Source organism: Neoarius graeffei, chromosome 17 (genome assembly GCF_027579695.1).
Source record: "Neoarius graeffei isolate fNeoGra1 chromosome 17, fNeoGra1.pri, whole genome shotgun sequence".
Lineage (NCBI taxonomy): Eukaryota > Metazoa > Chordata > Actinopteri > Siluriformes > Ariidae > Neoarius > Neoarius graeffei.
In genome coordinates this window covers 64282214-64307342 of record NC_083585.1, presented here as the reverse complement: position 1 = coordinate 64307342, position 25129 = coordinate 64282214, and the positions used below count along the sequence as shown (strand labels likewise).

General features: G+C 47.3%; 1 protein-coding gene across 1 annotated transcript in view; it reads right to left on the bottom strand.

Moving 5' to 3' along the window:
- The window catches only part of LOC132901268 (E3 ubiquitin/ISG15 ligase TRIM25-like), a 92295-nt gene extending 67947 nt beyond the window's left edge, over positions 1-24348 (bottom strand). The window contains exons 1-2 of the mRNA XM_060943584.1: positions 23749-24348; positions 6187-6282 (exon numbers count right to left, since the gene is read on the bottom strand). Coding sequence (XP_060799567.1) covers positions 6187-6282; positions 23749-24348 — 696 coding nt within the window. The remainder of the gene's footprint in view (positions 1-6186; positions 6283-23748) is intronic.
- Positions 24349-25129: the final 781 nt, after the last annotated feature.

Genomic DNA, 25129 nt, shown 5'->3' with positions numbered 1-25129 from the left:
TGTTTTGAAACAATCTGACGTTCAGTTGTTCATTCAGTTCTCCATTCATTCGCTTTTTCCACGCAAGGGCGAGATGGCAACAATATCCAGTTTAGAAATCAGACGGCTGCTCCATTCATTCTCCATTTTCTCCATACTGAGTACTCCACCATTACTGCTCGGCTCAGGCAATTACTAAAACCCAGGACGGGACATTGCCGGATTTAGCAACAACCGCAGGGAGGTCACTGCCTAAGCGATATGTCACGTCCCGCTCCATCCTGGGTTTTACCAACAACCCTCGGCTCAAACTGTGGGAGAGCTGGTGCCACTGAACTTACTTTCCTTTTAAAAAAAATAAAATAATTTTTTCCTTTTCTTGTAGTTTTATTTAATTGTTGATACTGCACCCTCTTTCAAACCGGGCTTATAGCCAATGCTCCTCAACAGATCAGAGGTTTCATATGAGTCTTCAGTAAAATGTGCAGAGCAGAGGAGAGACCACTTCGTAGGCGCCCAACGTGCCTGTGAACTTCTCGCAAAATGCATCCAAATCTTTGCAGTTTGAACTTTCTTGGTCCATGAATGCAACATAAATCCACCTTCTGTCATATTGCTGCACCAGCCAGCAACACATCTACGTGACATGGTGATAAATTAGTTCAAAATGGAAGCTGGAAGTTGCAGTTACCTCTGTGTTTTAGTATAGCGGAAATGGCAATGAGACCGAAAGCCTTCCTGCTGTGACGTTACGGACGTCAAGGTCATTCACTCAGGCCGCTACCTATATGTGGCAGTGGGGGCGTGGTCAAGCGCCGGTCTGTGACAGGAGGGCGGAGTCAGGGAAGGTAAGTGGCAGAATCACTACACCTGAGAGCAATTAACCTGTGTTTGTGTGTCTTCCCAGTGACTGTGCCCTATATGAGGAGGGAGAGCGAGAGCGGAAGGGAGACTCTCCTGCACCAGATGACTTGCGTGTGTGTGTATGCGTGTGGCTGGGAGAGTGTGTTTGTGAAACTGAAAAGTCGAGCAATAAACGCTATTGTGAACCTGATCTCTGTCCTGCAGTCCTCTGTGCTCCACCCACCAATAGTGAACCGCGACAGTAGTGCTGAAACCCGGGATCTGGAGCACAGCAGCCTCACAGCCCCATGGAGTCCTCCCCGTTTGCTGAACTGGTCCACGCCCTCGCCATGGCCCAGCAAAGCCAGCACCAGGCGCTACTCACCCTCCGAAAGGAGCAAGAAGAGCAGTTCAAGGCCCTGGTGTTGGCCCAACAAGAAGATCGACAGGCGTTCTGGCACCTCCTCGCATCGGCGGGGTCCACCAGCGCTCCTACCGCGGGCCCGTCTCCCCTCACTGTCACCAAGATGGGCCCGCAGGACGACCCCGAGGCATTCCTCACGTTATTTGAACAGGTCGCCGAAACCTCGGGGTGGCCGAGGGAGCGGCGTGCCTTCTCCCCCTGCTAACGGGAGAGGCACAGCTGGCCGCACTACAGCTCCCCGCCGACCGCCGGCTGGCCTACGTGGACCTCCGCCGGGCCGTCCTCCAGCGCATGGGGCGCACACCGGAACAACAGCGCCAGCGCTTCCGCGCGCTGCAGTTGGAGGAAGTCGGCCGGCCGTTCAGCCAGCAGCTCCGGGACGCCTGCTGGCGGTGGTTGAGGGCCAACGATCGCGACGCCGAGGGAATCGTCGACCAGGTGGTACTGGAACAGTTCATCGCCCGCTTACCAGCAGGCACCGCGGAGTGGGTCCAGTGCCACCGCCCGGCATCGCTGGATCAGGCAGTTGAGCTGGCAGAGGATCATCTGGCAGCTGTCCCGGCGGCAGGACAGCAGATGGCATCATCTCTTCTCTCCTCTTCTCTCTCTCGCCCTCCTCCTGTGTCCCGTCCTCGCCCCATTCCCCCACCGCGGAGGCGGGGGCCGGCTCCACCCCAGCCGGCCAGCCGCACCCGCGGTGCCCTCCCGTTTCTCCCTTCTGTGTCTGTCTCTCCCCCACCTCAGGTGAGTGAGCCCCAGATCACCGGTGCAGAGGGAAAGCCCGGGCTGGTTTGCTGGTGCTGCGGGGAGCCAGGCCACCTTCAACAGCAGTGCACAGCAATGGAAGTGGGTGCGGTGGTTCGGATCCCCGACGCGCCAGAGGCCGCCCTCAATTGGGCCGGAGCGTATCGCATACCGGTGAGTATCCAAGGGTCTACATATCAGGCGTTGGTGGATTCTGGTTGTAATCAGACCTCAATTCACCAAAGCCTAGTTCAAAACGAGGCATTGGGGGGAGCACAAGGGGTGAAGGTGTTGTGTGTGCACGGGGATGTTCACCGCTACCCTTTGGTGTCGGTCCACATTATTTTCAGAGGGGAAAAAATTTATAGTGAAGGCGGCGGTTAATCCTCACCTTACCCACTCTTTAATTTTGGGGACTGATTAGCCGGGATTTCGGGGTTTAATGACGTGCCTAGTAGAGAGTGGGTCCTGCCATTTGACAGGGGGAGGTCCCGGTGTCGCTTTGGCGGGAGCAGTTGTCACAGAGCCGTCTACGTCATCTCCGCGTCAGAGTGAGGAGCCACCGGCTCCTCCTCTCTCTCTTGGGGAATCCCTCGCAGATTTCGCATTAGAGCAGTCGCGAGACGAGGCTCTGTGGCATGCGTTTGACCAAGTGAGAGTAATCGATGGTCAAACGCTCCAGCCGAATGCCACCCCGTCCTTCCCCTACTTCGCGATTATGAAGGATAGATTATACCGAGTGACGCAGGACACTCAAACTAAGGAGCGAGTCACGCAGCTTTTAATTCTGAAGAGCCGCCGGGAATTGGTATTCCAGGCGGCTCACTTTAATGCCATGGCTGGACACTTGGGGCAGGATAAAACACTAGCCCGAATAATGGCCCGATTCTATTGGCCGGGGATTCGCGGAGATGTCCGTAGGTGGTGTACGGCATGCCGCGAATGCCAGTTAGTAAACCCAGCAGCCATTCCAAAAGCGCCTTTGCGCCCTCTACCGTTAATCGAGACCCCGTTTGAGAGAATTGGGATGGATCTCGTCGGGCCATTAGATCGGTCAGCACGAGGGTACCGCTTTATATTAGTTCTGGTGGACTATGCAACGCGATACCCGGAAGCAGTGCCTCTGCGCAATATCTCAGCACGCAGTATTGCAGAGGCAGTCTTCCGCGTTATCTCCCGAGTAGGAATCCCGAAAGAGATTCTGACTGATCAAGGCACTACGTTTATGTCACAAACACACTCTCCCAGCCACACGCATACACACACACCCAAGTCATCTGGTGCGGGAGAGTCTCCCTTCCGCTCTCGCTCTCCCTCCTCATATAGGGCGCAGTCACTGGGAAGACACACAAACATGTTAATTGCTCTCAGGTGTAGTGATTCTGCCACTTACCTTCCCTGACTCCGCCCTCCTGTCACAGACCGGCGCTTGACCACGCCCCCGCTGCCACACTATATAAATCATTTAGTCATAAATATTACGATATTAGATTTATTGTTAATGCTTAAAACTATTCCTGTGCCATTCTTGGGGTCTCAAGCAGTGATGGCTGGTGAAAAAAAATTCTTGGTGGGGCTGGTGTGCCAATAGAAGAAACCTTTATTTATTCGTCACATGCACACTTCAAGCACAGTGAAATTCATCCTCTGCATTTAACCCATCTGAAGCAGTGAACACACGCACACACACTCAGAGCAGTGGGTAGCCCAGAGCGCCCAGGGAGCAGTCAGGGGTTCGGTACCTTGCTCAAGGGCACCTCAGCCCAAGGCCGCCCCACGTCAATCTAAATGCACGTCTTTGGATTGTGGGGGAAACCGGAGCACCCGGAGGAAACCCACGCAGACATGGGGAGAACATGCAAACTCCACACAGAAAGGCACTCGCCTTTCTTCGGGGGGGGGGAGGTTTCTAAGGCCGCTGAGTTCGAACCTGGAACCTTCTTGCTGTGAGGCGACCGTGCTAACCACGACACCACAGTGCCGCCCTATAGATTTATAGATTATAAATAGATTTCCCTGCCTAGTCCAGTATAAGCATTCAAATGAACAGTCAGAAAATGACAATTCCACAATTATAATTTAATTTCCTTCTCAAAATCAGCAGTTTCACAGATAAAGTAAATTAACAATTTACAGCTATATTAGGCTCCATTTATGCTTTGGAAAGGAACGGTATCAAATACAATACAATACTCAAGTTCTTGAGAGAAGTTTACAGCAAGGGTATGATTTCAGCTGAATCTATATAAATCAACAGTGTGTGTGTGTGTGTGTGTGTGTGTGTGAGAGAGAGAGAGAGATCGAGAGAGAGAATGAGTGAGTGAGTGAGTGAGTGAGTGAGTGAGTGAGTGTTTCTAAGGTGAGTGTGAGACAGTGATTGTATGAAAAGAAAGAAAGAGAGAGAGGTGGTGTGTGTGTGTGTGTGTGTGTGTGTGTGTGTGTGTTCTGAGCTAGGTGTATGTTTGTGAAATGAGAGAGAGAGAGAGAGAGAGAGAGAGAGAGAGAGAGAGTGAAACACAGTGTTGACACTCTTATTGTGAATACAAACCATGACAAGAAAGATGTGTGATTATTGTCCAGTATGAACCAAAAGTCTAGTTTTGAACATCACCTCTAACCAGAGAGAGAGAGAGGGAGGTGTGTGTGTGTGTGTTTCTGAGATGACGGTAAGATTTCTGTGTGAGAGAGTGAAGGATTTGAAGTTACTGTCCAGTTCAGAACTGAGAGACAACACGAACCAAAACTAACAATAATAATAAAGACAAGTTCTGATTCAACAGTGGCGTTATGTTTACACTCGGCAGATTTAGTCCTTGCATCTCCTCTGCCCAAACTCCAAAGGGAGAGAGTGATGTTCCTACTTTGAGTCAGTGTGTGTTTGTGAAGTTGGTGAGTGAGTGAGTGAGTGAGTGAGTGAGTGAGTGAGTGAGTGAGTGAGTGAGTGAGTGAGTGAGTGAGGAGAGAGAGTATGATGTGATTTTTAAGTGGGTGAGTGCGAGTCTGAGTAGGTGGGTATTTGTATGTCTGTATGCAAGTGTGAGAGAGAGAGTAGATGAAATGAGTGAGTGAATGGGGTGGAGAGTTCTTATTTGTACAAGAACTTTGCTCGTCTGTCTGTCCCCGCATTGCTAGTTCAAAAGCACCACAAAATTTAACACAATCGATGATCTTAGATAAAATATGACGGTTTTTATCGACCTCTTCATTGTGCCTTCTTACAGCAATGCGGTGCCCATCGTCTAGCTGCGCCGCTATGCTAATCCTTCCAAGCACAGCTAGCTTTACTCAGTTTCCCATGTGAACTCTTGATCTTTCCTGCTTCTTGATGCGATCGGAGAGCTGCTTTAAGTCAGTTTGTCCAGACTGTGTCCACGTCAAATCACACCTGTCACGTTTGAAAAGGATCCAGGGGAAACAAAAAAGTGCATTGGCTGTTCCACAGCCTGTCAGCCACGACTTACGCTGGAACCAACTCCTGCAAAACGTCCTGTTGTAGGCTTTAACTTTCTCCTTGGTTGGCTGGGTGATGTTTATTTCGGACTTGTTGGGTCGCAGCTTCTTACCACGGATTTTTTCCACCATCGTCCTTCTCGCAAAAGGGTAGTTCAACAAAGAGCTCACCGAATTTGGTGGAAGCTGCCCCTCAACTGTCATCATCGCCATCATCTCTCTGACTGACTGACCTGAGACCTCAAATTTATCACCATAGCAACCAAAACCTTCCCACATTTTTGTAGCAGGGGCGAAATTTCCAGCGCCCCAAAACCATTAAATTCAGTGTGATGCTGATTGGCCAAATATTTATTATTTTTCCCTAGCAACCATACACAACTGGCTAATTCGCTGCACTTCTGGGGCGCTTTGATGAGCGCCCAAGAAGAGAAATGATACGAGTCTGTCGGTGGAAATTCACTGTTGAATGAGAGTCAGTTGGTGGAAATGTTGTTTAAATAATTCAGATTGCATGTAGGCACACACTATTAAGTAATATTGACATTGATAAAAAAAAAATTTTAAACAAATGATATGATATATATTTTTTTTCCCCCTCCACATCTGGGAGAGTGGCGCCCGAGCGCCCCCTATGGGCCAGCAGCCATTGGTCTCAAGGCATTTATAAACAAAAAATGAGGCCATGGTTCTGCGTATCTCCATTAAGCAGGTTAATTGAAACACAGCTACTCTTCACTCCTCACCTTAATAGTGTCCACAGTCTGTTTCAGCTCCTGCACCTCCTTCTGCTTCTCCTGGATCCTCTGCTGGGATTTCATGTGCTCCTCCTTTAGCTGATTCTGAGAACAAATAAAATACATTTAAATACATTTCATCATCATCTACACAATTATAACCAAAAAGAAAAAAAAACTAAACTAAAAAAAAAAAAGTCAATAAAAACATTTTAGTGAAAACTAGAAATATCGCCTCTAGAACTAACTAAAATTAAAAGACACCCAAAATGAAGTGACTTCTATCTTCATATGTTTGCACCACTTATGATATTATAAGTTTAGTTTTCTGTGAAAATGTCAACTGATTGTTATTTCAATGTTATTTGTGTGACAGAAACATCAAGGTAGTTCAGCAATATTCTCTGGAGTGAAACTGTTCAAAAGGCAGCTGTGACTTTCAATGGGATTCACAGACAGACTGATCTGAGAAAAAACGCGATGAGTGCTTCCGGGAATGCGAAAGAGCCGCCAGATTCATTGCAACTGGCGTTTGGTGGACTGGGGTGCGATCATGGATTGAAAGGAGTTCTAGATGAGTGTGAAACTAATGATTTGGAGGAGTTTTCAGAAGAGAATGACAGTGAGAGTACTATAAAAGTGAAGGTGAAGATAAGTCAGGTAAATGGAATTTGGTTCAAAGAGCATCGAAGAAAAGAAAGGTGAAAGCTAAACAAGATGAAGCGAAAAGATCGAGGACTGATGTTAAAGTTGTGATCCGATTTCAAACCCCTTGTATACTAAACCCACTGAAAGTCAGTGAAGCCATTTATAGGCAAGTAGGTGAAGTTCGCTCCGTCACAACATTAAAAGATGGTAACCTGTTAGTCATTTGTCAAGATAGAGATCAGAGAATGGGATTAATGAAGCTTAAAACTTTACTGGGGAAACATGTTAAAGCCCAAGACTGGGAAGAAAGAGGTAAAGTAATGGCGGTGATATCAGGTGTATCGACTGACTTGTTAGAGGACAATATTAAAAGCAATGTTAAAGGAGTTAAAATCAACAAAGTCAAGCGTTTGCCAGTAATTAGGAATGGAACTAAAGGACCAAGTTTGTCTGTCTTGTTCGTGTTGGATGAGGTTAAGATGCCTGAGCGGATCATGATTGGATATTTAAGTTATATGATGAGGCCTTACATCCCCCCACCAATTAGATGCTTTAAATGTCAGCGATATGGACACATTTCTTCTGTGTGCAAGTCAAAACCTAGGTGTGCTAGATGTGGAGGCGAACATGAATATGGTAAATGTGAGGAAAGAACAAAAATTAAGTGCTGTAACTGTGGAGGTGAACACAGTGAGGCCTATAAAGGGTGCGAGATGTATAAAAGAGCAATTCAAGTGCAAAGTGTTAAGGTGAAAGAGAGCGTTACTTATGCCGAAGCTATTAAAAAGGTTGACAAAGACAACCAAGCAAAATCAAGAGTTAAAGGAAGTATGACTCCTGTAGTTTTACCCCCAAGTCAAACTCAAACGACTCTGAAATACTGTAAAGTAACTGAAGAGACTTTAATTGTGGATAAGAAAAATTTAATTGCTTTTATGGTGGAAGTGGTTAATTGCTCAGCCCAAGTAGAACTGATAGAATTAAAACAATTTAAAAAGCAGCGGAAAAGTATCTAGAGATTCATGAATTGTCAGTTGATTCCATTCACAATATGGTATTAGGGGTATCTGATAGTCAAGCACCATATGGCAGTTAATAATGACTATCTATTCTACAGTGGAATGCCAGGAGCTTAATTGCTAATGGTCAGGAACTAAAACACTTTATTGAGGAACAAGTTGTTAAACCAAACATTATCTGTATACAGGAAACCTGGTTAAAACCATCACTTGATTTAATAATATATGGATACCTAGCAGTGCGTAAAGACAGGGATACTGCAGGAGGTGGAGTGGCCACATTTATTCAGCAGGGGATTAATTACAGAGCTTTAAATATAGATAAAGAGGTTGAAGCAGTTCTGGTTGAGATTTGGGTCGGTAAAACCAAGATTAAAACGATCAACTTTTATAACCCTGGTAAAAGAATCTTGAGAGAGATGCTAGATGGTATATCTCATCTCATCATCTCTAGTCGTTTTATCCTGTTCTACAGGGTCGCAGGCAAGCTGGACCCTATCCCAGCTGACTACAGGTGAAAGGCGGGGTACACTCTGGACAAGTCGCCAGGTCATCACGAGGCTGACACAGACACGGACAACCATTCACTCTCACATTCACACCTATGGTCAATTTAGAGTCACCAGTTAACCTAACCTGCATGTCTTTGGACTGTGGGGGAAACCGGAGCACCCGGAGGAAACCCACGCGGACACGGGGAGAACATGCAAACTCCAGACAGCAAGGCCCTCACCGGCCACGGGGCTCAAACCCGGACCTTCTTGCTGTGAGGCGACAGCAAGGCAAGGCAAGTTTATTTATATAGCACATTTCATACACAGTGGCAGTTCAATGTGCTTTACAGAAGTAAAAGCAAAACAGTAATCAATAGAAAATAAAATTACATAAAATAAATGGGGAAGAAAAATAATAAGAATTAAACAATAGTAGAAATAAAATAATAAAATGAAATAAAAGTTCAATTAAAAAAAGCAGCAGAATAAAATAGAATAAAAGTTAAGTAAAATTTAAAACATGCAGAGACTGTAAAAGAGTTTAAAACATGTAGAGATGACAATATTAATAATTTAGCAGAAAGCATCTGAAAACAGCTTGGTCTTTAGTCTAGATTTGAAGCTGCCAACAGCAGGAGCATTTTTGATGTCCTCTGGCAGTTGGTTCCATAGCTGTACTGCATAGTAGCTAAAAGCTGCTTCACCACACTTTGTTTTAACAACAGGTTTTACCAGTAAATTTTGCTGCTGCGATCTGGTAGATCTGATTGGGTTAGGCCGCTGCAACATATCAGAGAGGTAATTGGGCCCTGTACCATTTAGAAATTTGTACACCAGCAGCAATGCTTTAAAGTCAATTCTGTAGCTTACTGGAAGCCAGTGAAGGGACCTTAGAATTGGAGTAAATGTGTTCTGTTCTTTTTGTTCGTGTGAGAACCCTAGCCGCTGCATTTTAAACCAGCTGAAGTCGTTTGATGGTCTTTTTTGGCAGGCCTGTGAAAAGGCCATTGCAGTAATCAACGCTACTAGAGATGAAGGCATGTATAAGTTTTTCCAGATCATTTTTTGACACAAGTCCTCTTAGTTTGGAAATGTTTTTTAGGTGATAAAATGATGTTTTAGTGATTGCTTTCATGTGACTGTCAAAGTTTAGCTCGCTGTCAATGAAAACACCAAGATTTTTAACCATTTCTTTTGTTTTAATCCCCTTTGTGTCAAGAATAGTGGTAATCTTGAGTCTTTCATCTTTTTTTCCAAATAGAATTACTTCTGTTTTATTTGTGTTCAGCTGAAGAAAATTTTGTGACATCCAGTTGTTGATTTGATCGATACACTGGTAGTGACATTCAAGGGGGGCATAATCATTAGGTGATAGAGCAAAATAAATTTGGGTGTCATCTGCATAGCAGTGATACAAAAGTGAATTGTTCTTGATAATTTGCCCAAGTGGGAGCATATAAAGGTTGAATAGTAATGGTCCAAGAATCGACCCCTGGGGGACACCACAGGTCAAGGACATTGATGTTGAGGAACAATTTCCCATGGTAACAAAGAAGCTTCCAAGTATGATTTTAACCAATTGATAACTTTACCAGTCAACCCAACCCAGTGTTCAAGTCAATATAGCAGTATGTTGTGATCAACAGTATCAAAAGCTGCACGGAGGTCCAGTAATACCAGGACCGATGTTTTGCCTGCATCAGTATTAAGACGTATGTCATTTATAACTTTAATCAGCGCTGTTTCAGTGCTATAATTGGCACAAAATCCTGACTGAAAGTTATCAAAACAGCTGTTTGATATCAAGAAGGCAGTTAATTGACAGCGCCAACCACTACACCACCGTGCCGCCCCGAGTTAAACTCAATCATTACAAATATGAGTCAGCAGAAGAGGTTCTTGGCAAATCTTCTGGGATGAGGAAAAAGAGAATGGTACCTTGGTGGTCAGATGATTGTAAGGAAGCAATTAAAGCTAGAAATAAAGCTTTCAAAATTGTTAAATCAAACCATTCCTATACCAATTTAATGGAATACAAAAATAAATCACATTCAAAAGGTTAAAAGAATTATAAGAGAAGCTAAAAGGAAATATTGGCGTGATTTCTGTTCTAAAATAGGGCAGAAGTCAAAGTGGATGATATTTGGAGCGTGATTAAAAAGATGGGAGGCATTAGAAGGGAGTTTTCCTTACCTGTGATTAAAAACAATGATGTGGAGGCAGTAACTAATCAAGAGAAAGCAGAGATGCTTGCAAAAAGTTTTGTTAAGGTTCATAGTTCACAGAACTTAACTGATGATGAATTGTCTTGGAGAGTTAAAGTAATAGATGAGAATAGAGGGTAACTGGAAAAGCAGGTAATAAGTGAGAGTGTACTTGATAAGGATTTTACATTATTTGAGCTTAGGAGAGCGTTAAATGGGGTTAGGAACACTTCACCAAGGAAAGATGGTATATGTTATAAAATGATTAATGAATCTGTAATTTTAAGCCTTTTTAATAAGATTTGGGAGCAAGGTAGATTGCCTTTGTGTTGGAAACATTCTGTAGTGGTTCTGATTGGAAAACCAGGGAAGGATAAAACTGAAGTTAAAAGTTATAGGCCAATAGCATTAACATCTAATTTATGTAAGATTATGGAAAGAATGATCACTAGAAGGCTAGTGTATGAAATTGAAAAAAAGAGGTCGTCACCCCACACCAGAGCGGCTTCCATAGTGGACGTACTACAATGGACCCTATTGTATGTTTAGAAAATGAAACAAGGAAAGCACAAGTCAATAAAGAATCAGTTTTAGCAACATTCTTTGATAGAGAGAAAGCGTATGATATGCTATGGAAGGAGGGGTTGTTAATTAAGCTGAATAGGATGGGTATTGGTGGCAAGATGTTTAATTGGATTAGAGACTTCCTAAAGGACAGAACAATAGAAGTAAGAGTTGGGGTTAACTTCTCTAACATCGATTCAATAGAAAATGGAACATCTCAACGTAGTGTATGCAGTCCAGTACTGTTCAACATTATGATTAATGATGTTTTTAATAAAATAGATGACATTAGAATCAATAGAGCATTATAGGCTGATGATGGAGCTTTGTGGATAAAAGGACGAAATATTGATATTAGAACTAAAATGCAATTAGCTATCAACAAGGTAGAAAAATGGGCACGTGAGTGGGGTTTTCATTTGTCTGTAGAAAAGACTCAATTTATTTGTTTTTCAAAGAAAAGAGTAAGTCCCACACTAGAGCTTAAGTTGTATAACCAGTCCTTTGAGCAAGTTAATATTGTTAGGTACTTGGGAGTTTCGTTTGATGTCAAGTTAACATTGAAGGAACATATTCAGAAAATAATTGAGAAATGCAAAAAAAAAAAACATTTCAAAACATTAATGCCCATCAGGGTACAACTGGGGAGCCTCAGGGATGTCTTAAAAGTCTTAAGGGATGTCTTAAAATCCCTGCAATATAAATTCTTAAAAGAATTTATATTGCACTGATGAGATCAGTTTCAGATTATGGCTGTATTGTGTATCTTTCAGCATCTAAGACATTGCTTAATGAACTCAATAGAATGCAGGCTGAAAGTCTCAGGATATGTTGTGGTGCATTTAGAACTTCTTCCATACCAGCGTTGCAAGTAGAATCAGGAGAAATGCCCTTAAGCTTCAGACATCTTAAGTTGATTATGGCTTACTGGATTAATTTAAATGGACATGAGGCATCACACCCAACTAAAAAAAGTTCTCAGTGAGTGTTGGGAGTATGGCAGATCCCAGATTTGTAGCTTTGGATGGGATGGTAACAAATTAGCAAATCAATTGGGAATAGATGATATCATTTGTAGTAAGACTGTGCCCCTGGTAACAACTCCACCTTGGTTGTTTTGCTCCCCTATGGTGTTCATGGAAACCAAAGAGATAGCTAAATCTGGAGGAGTGGATCAGAACGTAGAGCAATATTTAGGAAGTAGGTACTATAATACAACACAGGTTTATACAGATGCATCTAAAGATTCAGAGGGTAAAACAGGTATTGCAGTTTATATCCCTGATTACAAAATCTCTATTAAAAAGAGAACATCAGATCATCTGTCTATATTTGCAGCTGATATGACAGCCATTATTATTGCATTACAGTGGATAGAAGAAACTAGGTCCCCTAAACCAGTTATTTGTTCTGATTCTATGTCATCTCTTACATACGTTCAAAGTGGAGAATAGTCATGTCGACAGGACTTACTGAATGAAATTAATATCTGTGGCAGGGGGGCGTGGTCAAGCGCCGGTCTGTGACAGGAGGGCGGAGTCAGGGAAGGTAAGTGGCAGAATCACGACACCTGAGAACAATTAACCTGTGTTTGTGTGTCTTCCCAGTGACCGCGCCCTATATCAGGAGGGAGAGCGAGAGAGGAAGTGTCTCTCATCCCTGAACCAGACGCCGGTTGCGTGTGTCCCAAATACGAGTGATTATTGTTAAACTGAAAAGTGTGGCAATAAAGCCAAATTGTAAACCTGATCTCTGTCCTGCCGTCCTCTGTGCTCCACCCACACTTAGGGAGTCCTACAGTGGTGCCGAAACCCGGGACAGTGGAGCACCAAACCAGCAGCCCCATGGAATCCTCCCTGTTCGCCGATCTGGTCCACGCCCTCGCCACGGCTCAGCAAAGCCAGCACCAGGCACTCGTCACGCTCCGAAAGGGGCAGGAGCGGTGCTTTGAAGCCCTGGTGCTGGCACAGCAGGAAGATCGCGAGGCGTTCCAGCATCTCCTCGCGTCGGCGGGTCCACCAGCGCTCCGGCCGCGGGCCCGTCTCCCCTCTTTGTCACCAAGATGGGCCCGCAGGATGACCCCGAGGCGTTCATCACGTTGTTTGAACAGGTCGCCGAAGCCTCGGGGTGGCCGATGGAGCAGCGCGCGGCGCGCCTCCTCCCCCTGCTCACGGGAGAGGCACAGCTGGCCGCGCTACAGCTCCCCGCCGATCGCCGGCTGGCCTACGCGGACCTCCGCCGGGCCGTCCTCCAGCGCGTGGGGCGCACACCGGAGCAACAGCGCCAGCGCTTCCGCACGCTGCGACTGGAGGAAGTCGGCCGGCTGTTCACGTTCGGCCAGCAGCTCCGGGATGCCTGCTGGTGGTGGCTGAGGGCCAACAATCGCGACGCCGAGGGAATCGTCGACCAGGTGGTACTGGAACAGTTCATCGCCCGCTTACCAGCCGGAACCACGGAGTGGGTCCAGTGCCACCATCCGGCGTCGCTGGATCAGGCAGTCGAGCTGGCGGAGGATCATCTGATGGCTGTCCCGGCGGCAGGACAGCAGATGGCATCGTCTCTTCTCTCCTCTTCCCTCTCTCTCTCTCCCTCTCCTCCTGTGTCCCGTCCTCGCCCCATTCCCCCACCGCGGAGGCGGGGGCCGGCACCACCCCAGCCGGCCCGCCGCACCCGCGGTGCCCTCCCATTTCTCCCTTCTGTGTCTGTCTCTCCCCCACCTCAGGTGAGTGAGCCCCAGATCACCGGTGCAGAGGGAAAGCCCGGGCCGGTTTGCTGGCGCTGCGGGGAGCCGGGCCACCTTCAACAGCAGTGCACAGCAATGGAAGTGGGCTCGGTGGTTCGGATCCCCGACACGCCAGAGGCCGCCCTCGATCGGGCCGGAGCGTATCGCATTCAAAATGAGGCAATGGGGGGAGCACAAGGGGTGAAGGTGTTGTGTGTGCACGGGGATGTTCACCGCTACCCTTTGGTGTCGGTCCACATTATTTTCAGAGGGGAAAAATTTATAGTGAAGGCGGCGGTTAATCCTCGCCTTACCCACTCGTTAATTTTGGGGACTGATTGGCCAGGATTTCGGGGTTTAATGACATGCCTAGTCGAGAGTGGGTCCTGCCATTAGACAGGGGGAGGTCCCAGAGTCGCTTTGGCGGGAGCAGCTGTCACAGAGCCGTCTACGTCATCTCCGTGTCAGAGTGAGGAGCCGCCGGCTCCTCCTCTCTCTATTGGGGAATCCCTTGCGAATTTCCCATTAGAGCAGTCGCGAGACGAGACTCTGCGGCATGCGTTTGACCAAGTGAGAGTAATCGATGGTCAAACGCTCCAGCCGAACGCCACCCCGTCCTTCCCCTACTTCGTGATTATGAAGGATAGATTATACCAAGTGACGCAGGACACTCAAACTAAAGAGCGAGTCACGCAGCTTTTAGTTCCGAAAAGCCGCCGGGAATTGGTATTCCAGGTGGCTCACTTTAATCCCATGGCTGGACACTTGGGGCAGGATAAAACACTAGCCCGAATAATGGCCCGATTCTATTGGCCGGGGATTCACAGTGATGTCCGTAGGTGGTGTACGGCATGCCGCGAATGCCAGTTAGTAAACCCGGCGGCCATTCCAAAAGCGCCTTTGCGCCCTCTACCGTTAATCGAGACCCCATTTGAGAGAATTGGGATGGATCTCGTCGGGCCATTAGATCGGTCAGCACGAGGGTACCACTTTATATTAGTTCTGGTGGACTATGCAACGCGATACCCGGAAGCCGTGCCTCTGCGCAATATCTCAGCATGCAGTATTGCAGAGGCACTCTTCCGCGTCATCTCCCGAGTTGGAATCCCGAAAGAGATTCTGACTGATCAAGGCACTACGTTTATGTCACGAACACTGCGCGAACTGTATGGGTTATTAGGGATTAAGCCGATCCGCACCAGCGTGTATCACCCACAAACGGACGGTTTAGTAGAATGATTCAACCGCACCCTCAAAAATATTATTAAGAAATTCGTAAGTGAGGACGCACATAATTGGGATAAGTGGCTCGAACCCTTGCTGTTCTCAGTGCGAGGGGGTCCCCGTGGCGTTGGTGTCGGTAGTTCTGGAGAAGGCGGAGCTGGGGCCGGAGGTTCAAAAAGGAACATTGGCATCACGTACCTCTCCGGTCCCCTGTGGAGACCACCTCTCCCCGACCCAACTCAAGGAGGTCGCCCAGTTGCAGACCGAGTTTTCGGATGTGTTCTCGCCCCTGCCTGGTCGCACTAACCTCATAGAGCACCACATAGAGACGCCCCCTGGGGTGGTAGTGCGTAGCCGCCCTTACAGGCTACCCGAACACAAAAAAAAGGTGGTTTGGGAAGAACTTCAGACCATGCTCGAAATGGGCATCGTCGAGGAGTCCCACAGTGACTGGAGCAGCCCGGTGGTCTTGGTACCCAAGGCCGATGGGTCGGTCCGGTTCTGTGTGGACTATAGAAAAGTCAACGCGGTGTCTAAATTCGACGCGTACCCAATGCCTCGTATTGATGAGTTGCTCGATCGACTCGGCACTGCTCGCTTTTATTCGACACTGGATTCGACGAAGGGATATTGGCAGATCCCCTTGACTCCACTATCCCAAGAAAAAACGGCCTTTTCCACACCGTTTGGTTTACACCAATTCGTCACCCTTCCGTTTGGGCTGTTTGGGGCGCCCGCGACGTTTCAGCAACTGATGGACAGAGTCCTCTGCCCTCACGCCACGTATGCGGCAGCATATTTAGATGACATAATCATCTATAGCAATGACTGGCAGCGGCACCTCGAACACCTGAGGGCCGTCCTTAGGTCGCTGAGGCGAGCGGGGCTCACAGCCAACCCAAAGAAGTGTGCGATTGGGCGGGTGGAAGTACGGTATCTGGGCTTCCACTTGGGCAATGGGCAGGTGCGTCCCCAAATTAATAAGACGGCAGCAATTGCGGCCTGCCCGAGGCCCAAGACCAAAAAGGGGGTGAGACAGTTCCTGGGGCTGGCTGGCTATTATCGTAGGTTTATACCTAATTATTCGGACGTCACCAGCCCGCTGACTGATCTCACTAAAAAGGGGGCACCAGATCCGGTCCAGTGGACGGAGCAGTGCCAACGGGCTCTCTCAGAGGTAAAGGCTGCACTGTGTGGGGGGCCACTTCTACACTCCCCTGACTTTTCTCTCCCCTTTATGTTGCAGACCGATGCGTCGGACAGAGGGCTGGGGGCGGTTTTGTCCCAGGAGGTGGAGGGGGAGGAACGCCCTGTCCTGTATATCAGCAGGAAGCTGTCAGTGCGTGAGGGGTGCTACAGCACCATAGAGAAAGAGTGTCTGGCCATCAAGTGGGCGGTTCTCGCCCTCCAGTACTACCTGCTGGGGCGCCCTTTCACCCTCTGTTCAGACCACGCGCCCCTCCCGTGGCTCCACCGCATGAAAGATGCCAACGCGCGGATCACCCATTGGTATCTGGCGCTCCAACCCTTTAATTTCAAGGTGGTCCACAGGCCGGGGGCGCAGATGGTTGTGGCGGACTTCCTCTCCCGTCAAGGGGGGGGGGGGAGTCGGCTGCAGGCCGGACGGCCACCCGGCCTGAGTCGGGCGGTGGGGGTATGTGGCAGCGGGGGCGTGGTCAAGCGCCGGTCTGTGACAGGAGGGCGGAGTCAGGGAAGGTAAGTGGCAGAATCACGACACCTGAGAACAATTAACCTGTGTTTGTGTGTCTTCCCAGTGACCGCACCCTATATCAGGAGGGAGAGCGAGAGAGGAAGTGTCTCTCATCCCTGAACCAGATGCCGGTTGCGTGTGTCCCAAATACGAGTGATTATTGTTAAACTGAAAAGTGTGGCAATAAAGCCAAATTGTAAACCTGATCTCTGTCCTGCCGTCCTCTGTGCTCCACCCACACTTAGGGAGTCCTACAATATCTTATTTGCAATCAGTCAACAGGGAATATCAATCCAGTGTGTATGGGTTCCAGCCCATAAAGGAGTTGGTGGCAATGAGGAAGCAGACAAGCTGGCAAAAGAGGCAACCAAAGAAGAGGAGGTTCAGTTAAGTATTCCACTCAGTAGATCAGAAGTTAAAGTGCATATTCTGGACCAATTTAGGGTTTTTTTTATATGAAAGTATGTCCCTTTACCCACTCACCCAGAAGGGTAATTTTGCACAAGGCCATCTGTCTACAGCAGAAAAAAATAAAATAACCAAATGCGTCTGGAAAAATCCCAAGGGAGTCTGGAGCCAGAATCGTGACGTCACCTGCGGAAGCTCTGGCAGGCTGCGAGAGCTTGCACGGTTTCAGTGCACAGCCTGTGTAGACCAAGCGCTCCCATTTCTCTCTCATTGTCCGGTCTTTTGGAAAACGATGAGTACTAATCCCATCAAGATTGGTGTTGCTACACCCTCCTACGATACATCTGTTAACCATTTTAATAGTTACGCGATAACGTTGAAGAAATTTGCAGAAAACCACCAGGTCGTCTTCTCAGAAACAAACCAGTACTGATGTAGGATTCAGAGGGAGGCGTCCCGCAGATGACGTCACGAAAATCAATGTTTCCCGGGAAATTCAAATGCCAAGTTTTTTCAGAGGCGGACCAATTTGCCTCAAATGGCTTGATTTCAACTGAATTTTTCTGGTATTTTGCAAGGTAAAAAAATAAAAACCAAAACAAAAATGCAGAATGTTACAGATATTTGACCAAAGTTTAACATAAAATAGGAGAATTACATTGATCTTGCTCCTGAATTTACCCATGATATGCACTTTAAGGTCCTCATTAAACATAAAGTTAACATATGGCAAGCTGAATGGGATAAGGAGAAGAAAGGTAGACACTTGTATAATATACAAAAAGATCTCAAGTAGCAAACCGAGTTACCCAAACAGACAGGAGGAGGTTTGGTTTACAAGACTGAGAATAGGCCATACTGGATTAAATAACAGCTTATACGTTGCAAACAAAACATCCATCTGGAAAAATGTGAACTTTGTGGCGTGAGAGAGGATGTAGATCATGTTCTTTTAAGGTGCTTAAAATTCTACAGACAAAGAGAAAAACTGAAGAGGGAAGTGAACGCAGTCAAGAAAGCCTTTTCTTTAGACACCTTATTAGGTGAGCCGTGATCAGAAAACATCACTTGTGCTATGATAACATTTATCAAAGAAACAAAATTACCACCCCTCCTAGAACTACCACCTTATTGTGGTGGAGGGGTTTGTGTGCTTGAATGATCCTAGGAGCTATGTGGTCGGGGGCATTATGCCCCTGTTAGGGTTTCCCAAGGCAGACAGGTCCTAGGTGACAGGCCAGACCAAGAGCAGTTCACCAAAAACCCCTATGGAGAAAAAATCCAGGACCGTGACGTCGCCCGGTAGGACGCAGCCGGGGCCCCACCCTGGAGCCAGGCCCGGGGTTGGGGCTCGTATGCGAGCACTTGGTGGCCGGGCCTTTGCCCAAGGGGCCCGGCTGGGCTCAGCCCGAAGAGGTGACGTGGGCCTGACCTCCTGTGGGTTCACCACCCACAGAGGTAGCAGTAGGGGTTTGGTGCAGTGTGGATTGGGTGGCAGTCGAAGGCAGGGGCCTCGACGACCTGATCCCCGGACACAGCGGCTGGCTGTTGGGACATGGAATGTCACTTCGCTGGGGGGGAAAGAGCCTGAGCTTGTGCGGGAGGTTGAGAGGTACCGGCTAGAGATAGTCGGGCTCACCTCCATGCACAGCTTGGGCTCTGGAACCCAGCTCCTCGAGAGGGGCTGGACTTTCCACTTCTCTGGAGTCGCCCGTGGTGAGCGGCGGCGGGCTGGTGTGGGCTTGCTTATAGCTCCCCAGCTCAGCCGCCATGTGTTGGAGTTTACCCCAGTGAACGAGAGGGTCGCCTCTCTGCGCCTTCGGATTGGGGAGAGGGCTCTTGCTGTTGTTTGTGCCTACGGGCCAAATAGCAGTATAGAGTATCCGGCCTTCTTGGAGTCCCTGGGAGAGGTACTGAGGGGTGCTCAGACTGGGGACTCCATTGTGCTACTGGGGGACTTCAATGCTCACGTGGGCGACGACAGTGACACCTGGAGGAGCGTGGTTGGGAGGAACGGCCTCCCCGATCTGAACCCGAGTGGTGTTTTGTTATTGGACTTCAATGCTCACATGGGCGACGACAGTGACACCTGGACAAACTTGTCTCATTTCAGTTATCTTTTTCTGTGATCTCAATGCTGTCTTCATATCTCACTAATAGGTCACAAGTTGTTAAGATTGGTCATGAAAGATCTGACTCTTTAGAGTGTAATATGGGTGTTCCCCAAGGTAGTATACTTGGTCCGTTACTTTTCCTGCTGTATATAAATGATCTTCCTTGCATTTGTAAATTCTCAAACTGTTTGTTGTATGCCGATTACACTGTTATTTTTTTTTCTGATTCTGACCCTAACACTATTAATTTAAAACTATCATCTGACCTTCAGCATCTTCATGATTGGCTGGAAACAAATCATTTAACCATCAACGTCAAGAAGACTGAATGTATGTATTTTTATTCCCAAAGGAAAAGCCTGTCCATCTCTGTCCCTATTACCCTTTCAAATCAAAACCTTGTGACCACAAAAACCTATAAATATCTTGGTGTGATTTTGGATTCACATCTTACTTACAGAGAACACACAATTAAGTTAGCAAGTAAAGTTAATCAGAAGCTATATGTTTATAGTAAGATCAGACCATATTTGTCACCCTCAGTATCACACACATATTTACACGCAATTATTCTTTCAACATTATCTTATTGTCTTCCTATTTGGTCTCTCACTACAAAAGAAATCACAGAACCAATTGCTAGATTATACAACAGAGCATTTAAGATCCACCATCAACTTCCTAGTTGGACACATCACTGTACTGCACTCACCCACTCAAATGCTCTTACTTTTCAGAACTACATTAACACCCATGCTATGACATTTTACTTTCAGCTACAGTCAAACTGTCCCATAGCTAGTCTTGCTGTGTTCCTTCCAACAATTAACATGCAACAGGGGCGGACAACAAGATCAGTAACTAGGGCACTTCTTACAGTGCCAGCCTTTAGAAACACCTATGGCCAGCGATCATTCTTTCACACTTACACTAAAACATGGAATGATATTCCACATCACATCAGAATAACACCATCTATTACTCATTTTAAAAAGGCTTATATATTTCTTTTGTTGAATAGTTATACTTGCAACCACTAACACATCATACATACTTACACACACTGACATTATTCAAAACCTTAACTGATTTATGTCTGTGTAATATTGTTTTCTTTTGTTTACTTTTATCCTTGTCCCACGTTTTTGTGCTGTTATTGTACTGTATTGTGGTGTCTATACTTGTCAGTCTGGTGTTGGTGTCTTGTACTCCTGTTGTTTTATGTGCTGCAGAACAGGAACCTGCTGAAAACCAGCTGAAGCTGAGCCAGGCCCTTTAAACTGTAACTGTCTGTTACTTTTAAAAATTCCTGTATAATAAATGAAATGAATGAATGAATGAATGAATGAATGAATGACTTCTGTGCTAGTCACGGTTTGTCCATAACGAACACCATGTTCGAGCATAGGGGTGTCCATAAGTGCACGTGGCACCAGGACACCTTAGGTCGGAGGTCGATGATCGACTTTGTAGTCGTTTCATCTGATCTCCGGCCCTATGTCTTGGACACTCGGGTGAAGAGAGGGGCTGAGCTGTCAACAGATCACCACCTGGTGGTGAGTTGGATCCGCTGGCAGAGGAGGAAGCTGGACAGACCTGGCAGGCCCAAACATATGGTGAGGGTCTGCTGGGAACATCTGGCCGAGCACTCTGTTGGGGAGGTCTTTAACTCCCACCTCCGGGAAAGCTTTTCCCAGCTTCCGAGGGAGGCGGGGGACATTGAGTCTGAGTGGACCATGTTCTCTACCTCCATTGTGGACACAGCTGTTCGGAGCTGTGGCCGCAAGGTCTCCGGTGCCTGTCATGGCGGCAATCCCTGAACCCGGTGGTGGACACCGGAAGTAAGGGATGCCGTCAAGCTGAAGATGGAGTCCTATCGGGCCATGTTGACCTCCGGGACTCCTGAGGCAGCCGACGGGTATCGGCAGGCCAGGCGTGCTGCTGCTCGGGCAGTTGCGGAGGCAAAAACTCAGAACTGGGAGGAGTTCGGGGAGGCCATGGAGAAGGACTATCGGTCGGCCTCGAAGAAATTCTGGCAAACCGTCCGGCGCCTCAGGAGGGGGAAGCAGTACTCTGCCAACACTGTTTACAGTGCGGGTGGGGAGCTGTTGACCTCGACTGGGGATATTGTCGGGCGGTGGAAAGAATACTTTGAGGATCTCCTCAATCCCACCGTCATGTCTTCCACTGAGGAGACTGAGGCTGATGACTCAGAGGTGGACTCGTCCATTACCCAAGCCGAAGTCACTGAGGTGGTTTGCAAGCTCCTCGGTGGCAAGGCACCGGGGGTGGATGAGATCTGCCCTGAGTATCTCAAGTCTCTGGATGTTGTGGGGCTGTCTTGGTTGACACGCCTCTGCAACATCGCGTGGCGGTCGGGGACAGTGCCTCTGGAGTGGCAGACTGGGGTGGTGGTCCCTCTTTTTAAGAAAGGGGACCGGAGATTGTGTCCAATTATAGGGGAATCACACTTCTCAGCCTCCCAGGGAAAGTTTACTCCAGGGTACTGGAGAGGAGAATTCAACCAATAGTCGAACCTCGGATCCAGGAGGAACAATGCGGTTTTCGTCCTGGTCGCGGAACACTGGACCAGCTCTATACCCTTCATAGGGTGCTCGAGGGTTCATGGGAGTTTGCCCAACCAGTCCACATGTGCTTTGTGGATCTGGAGAAGGCATTCGACCGTGTCCCCCATGGTATTCTGTGGGGGGTGCTTCGGGAGTATGGGGTTCGGGGCTCTTTGCTAAGGGCTGTCCGGTCCCTGTACGAACAGAGCAGGAGTCTGGTTCGCATTGCCGGCAGTAAGTCAGACCTGTTCCCAGTGCATGTTGGACTCCGGCAGGGCTGCCCTTTGTCACCGGTTCTGTTCATAATTTTTATGGACAGAATTTCTAGGTGCAGCCAGGGGCCGGAAGGAATCCTGTTTGGGAACCACAGGATTTCATCTCTGCTTTTTGCGGATGATGTTGTCCTGTTGGCTTCTTCAAACCAGGACCTTCAGCATGCACTGGGGCGGTTTGCAGTCGAGTGTGAATCGGCTGGGATGAGAATCAGCACCTCCAAGTCCGAGGCCATGGTTCTCGACCGGAAAAGGGTGGCTTGCCCTCTCCAGGTTGGTGGAGAAGTCCTGCCTCAAGTGGAGGAGTTTAAGTATCTCGGGATCTTGTTCACGAGTGAGGGAAGGATGGAGCGTGAGATCGACAGGCAGATCGGTGCAGCCTCCGCAGTGATGCGGTCGCTTTACCGGTCCATCGTGGTGAAGAAGGAGCTGAGCCAAAAGGCGAAGCTCTCAATTTACCGGTCGATCTACGTTCCGACTCTCACCTATGGTCATGAGCTTTGGGTAATGACAGAAAGACCAAGATCGCGGATACAAGCGGCTGAAATGAGTTTCCTTCGCAGGGTGGCTGGGCGCTCCCTTAGAGATAGGGTGAGAAGCACAGTCACTCGGGAGGAGCTCGGAGTAGAGCCGCTGCTCCTCCACATCGAGAGGAACCAGCTGAGGTGGCTCGGGCATCTTTTTCAGATGCCTCCTGGACGCCTCCCTGGGGAGGTGTTCCAGGCATGCCCCCCCAGGAGGAGGCCCCGGGGAAGACCCAGGACACGCTGGAGGGACTATGTCTCTCGGCTGGCCTGGGAATGCCTCTGTGTTCTTCCCGAGGAGCTGGCCGAGGTGTCTGGGGAAAGGGAAGTTTGGGCTTCCATGCTTAGACTGCTGCCTCCGCGACCCGGTCCCGGATAAGCGGAAGAAGACGAGACGAGACGAGACAAAATTACCAAATAGGATTTAGTTTGTTGTTTTGTGTTGTTTTTCCTTTTTATTCAATTTTTCTTTGAAATGACATCCATTTGATTGCACCTCAGTCCAGTCGATGGCAGTAATACACTTTGCTTGTAAACTGCCATAAAACCTGACAGAAGACAACTGATCTGAGAGCAGTGCGAGTCATCACTGTTCCCTTTTATTTCTCAGTGTGTTTAGAGGGGGGAGACATGCACAGTGCACATCTGGATTCATGGGAGTTATTTATTTGTTCAGCAGTAAAATCCAGAGTCATAGTCAGGTTTACTTCTTGAAGGTGCTGTGTGTACATTCAAAACCACACCCAATTCCACCGGAAGAGAACCACACCCAATTTCCACATTCAGAAAGATAAAGATTTTTTTTAACCTGTAGATCATTAAATGTTATGAAATATGTTATCCAGTTACAGAGCTTTAACACAGTCACGTGAGCACTTTAGCTGTAAAATGCTGGAAGGAAGGTGTTGGCTGTTTAAAGCAGACTGACTGGTCTGATCTCTTTAACATTTCTTTACATATTACTGTTGGACTGGAAATAAAAATTTACTTCACCGAGAATGACAGTCAGAGAACCAATTAAATCCACTGAATACAAATTAGATTAGAAATAGAATTTGTATAAAATGACTTGGAAAAGAAGAATGATGTCCAGTTCTCACCTGTTTTTCATTTCTTTCTGCTTTAGTTGAAACTGTATCATGACCTTTATGTTCATCCGTCATACACAAATAACAGATGAAGCTTTGGTCAGTACGACAGAAGATCTCGATCAGTTTGTCGTGTTCAGAGCAGATCTTGTCTTGGAGCTCTGCACAGGCTTCAACTAACTTGTGCTTCTTAAAGGCAGGAGACTGATAGTGAGGTTTAAGATGAGCTTCACAATAGGAGGCCAGACACACCAGACAGGAATTAGTGGCTTTGCGTTTTCTCCCAGTGCAGAAATCACACTCCACATCTCCAGGTCCAGCGTAACAGTGAGCAGGAGAAGCAGCTTGGAGTTCAGTCTTCTTCAGTTTCTCCACCACTTCAGCCAGCATGTTGTTCCTGCACAGAACAGGCCTTGGGGTGAAAGTCACTCTGCACTGGGGGCAGCTGTAGACGCCCTTCACATCCTCCTGATCCCAGCAGCCATTAATACACACCTTACAGTAACTGTGTCCACAGGGAATAGTCACAGGATCCTTCAGGAGATCCAAACACACTGGACAGCTGAACTGATCCACAGAAAAATGATCTACTGAAATACCAGCCTCTGCCATTTTCCTGTACTGAGAGAGAGACTCTGAACTTTCTGCTGAGTTTCGTTTTCTCTGAAATGAACTTCCTGGTTCTGTGTGTGTTCTGTGAGGCAGAGAGAGTGGGCATAGCTTTAAAGAGAGGGCTCCTTTTTTGTAATGTGTAAGGCGTGGCCTGGCTATGTTAGCAAATTGCTATTCAGTGTGAAGAGATTTGAAACAGTGTGTGTGTGTATTTCCTCCAGGGCGTATAGACTTGAACAATCTAACCAGTGATAGTTTAAATAAACAATGAGCACATCTCTCTCTCTCTTGCTCTCTCTCATGAACAGGATTCTGAAGTGATTAATTGATCTGACCATCCATCCATTATCTGTAACTGTAATTAAAAACATCTTTTATATTGAATTTGTTGTAATATTTGCACATAGTTTACTTACATTCTGTTTAAATTTCTGATCCCATTCTGAAACCATAATAATCTAATAAACTACAAAATGGTCAAGCAGTAAAAATAAAATGATCAAAAAATGCCCAAGGATGGGGGTGTCGTGACTCAGGTGGATAAGGCGCCATACTATAAATCTGGGGACCCGGGTTCGATTCCAACCTAAGGTCGTTTCCAGATCCCTCTCTAACGCTCATTTCCTGTCTCTACACTGTCCTATCCAATCAAGGTGAAAAAAGCCCCTAAAATATCTTTAAAAAAATGCCCAAGGATAAAATGAAAAAGCAGAAGGGGAAGTGTGTGTGTGTAAGTACATTCTAAAAATAAATCTATAAATACCTCAACAGTGGAAGTGTT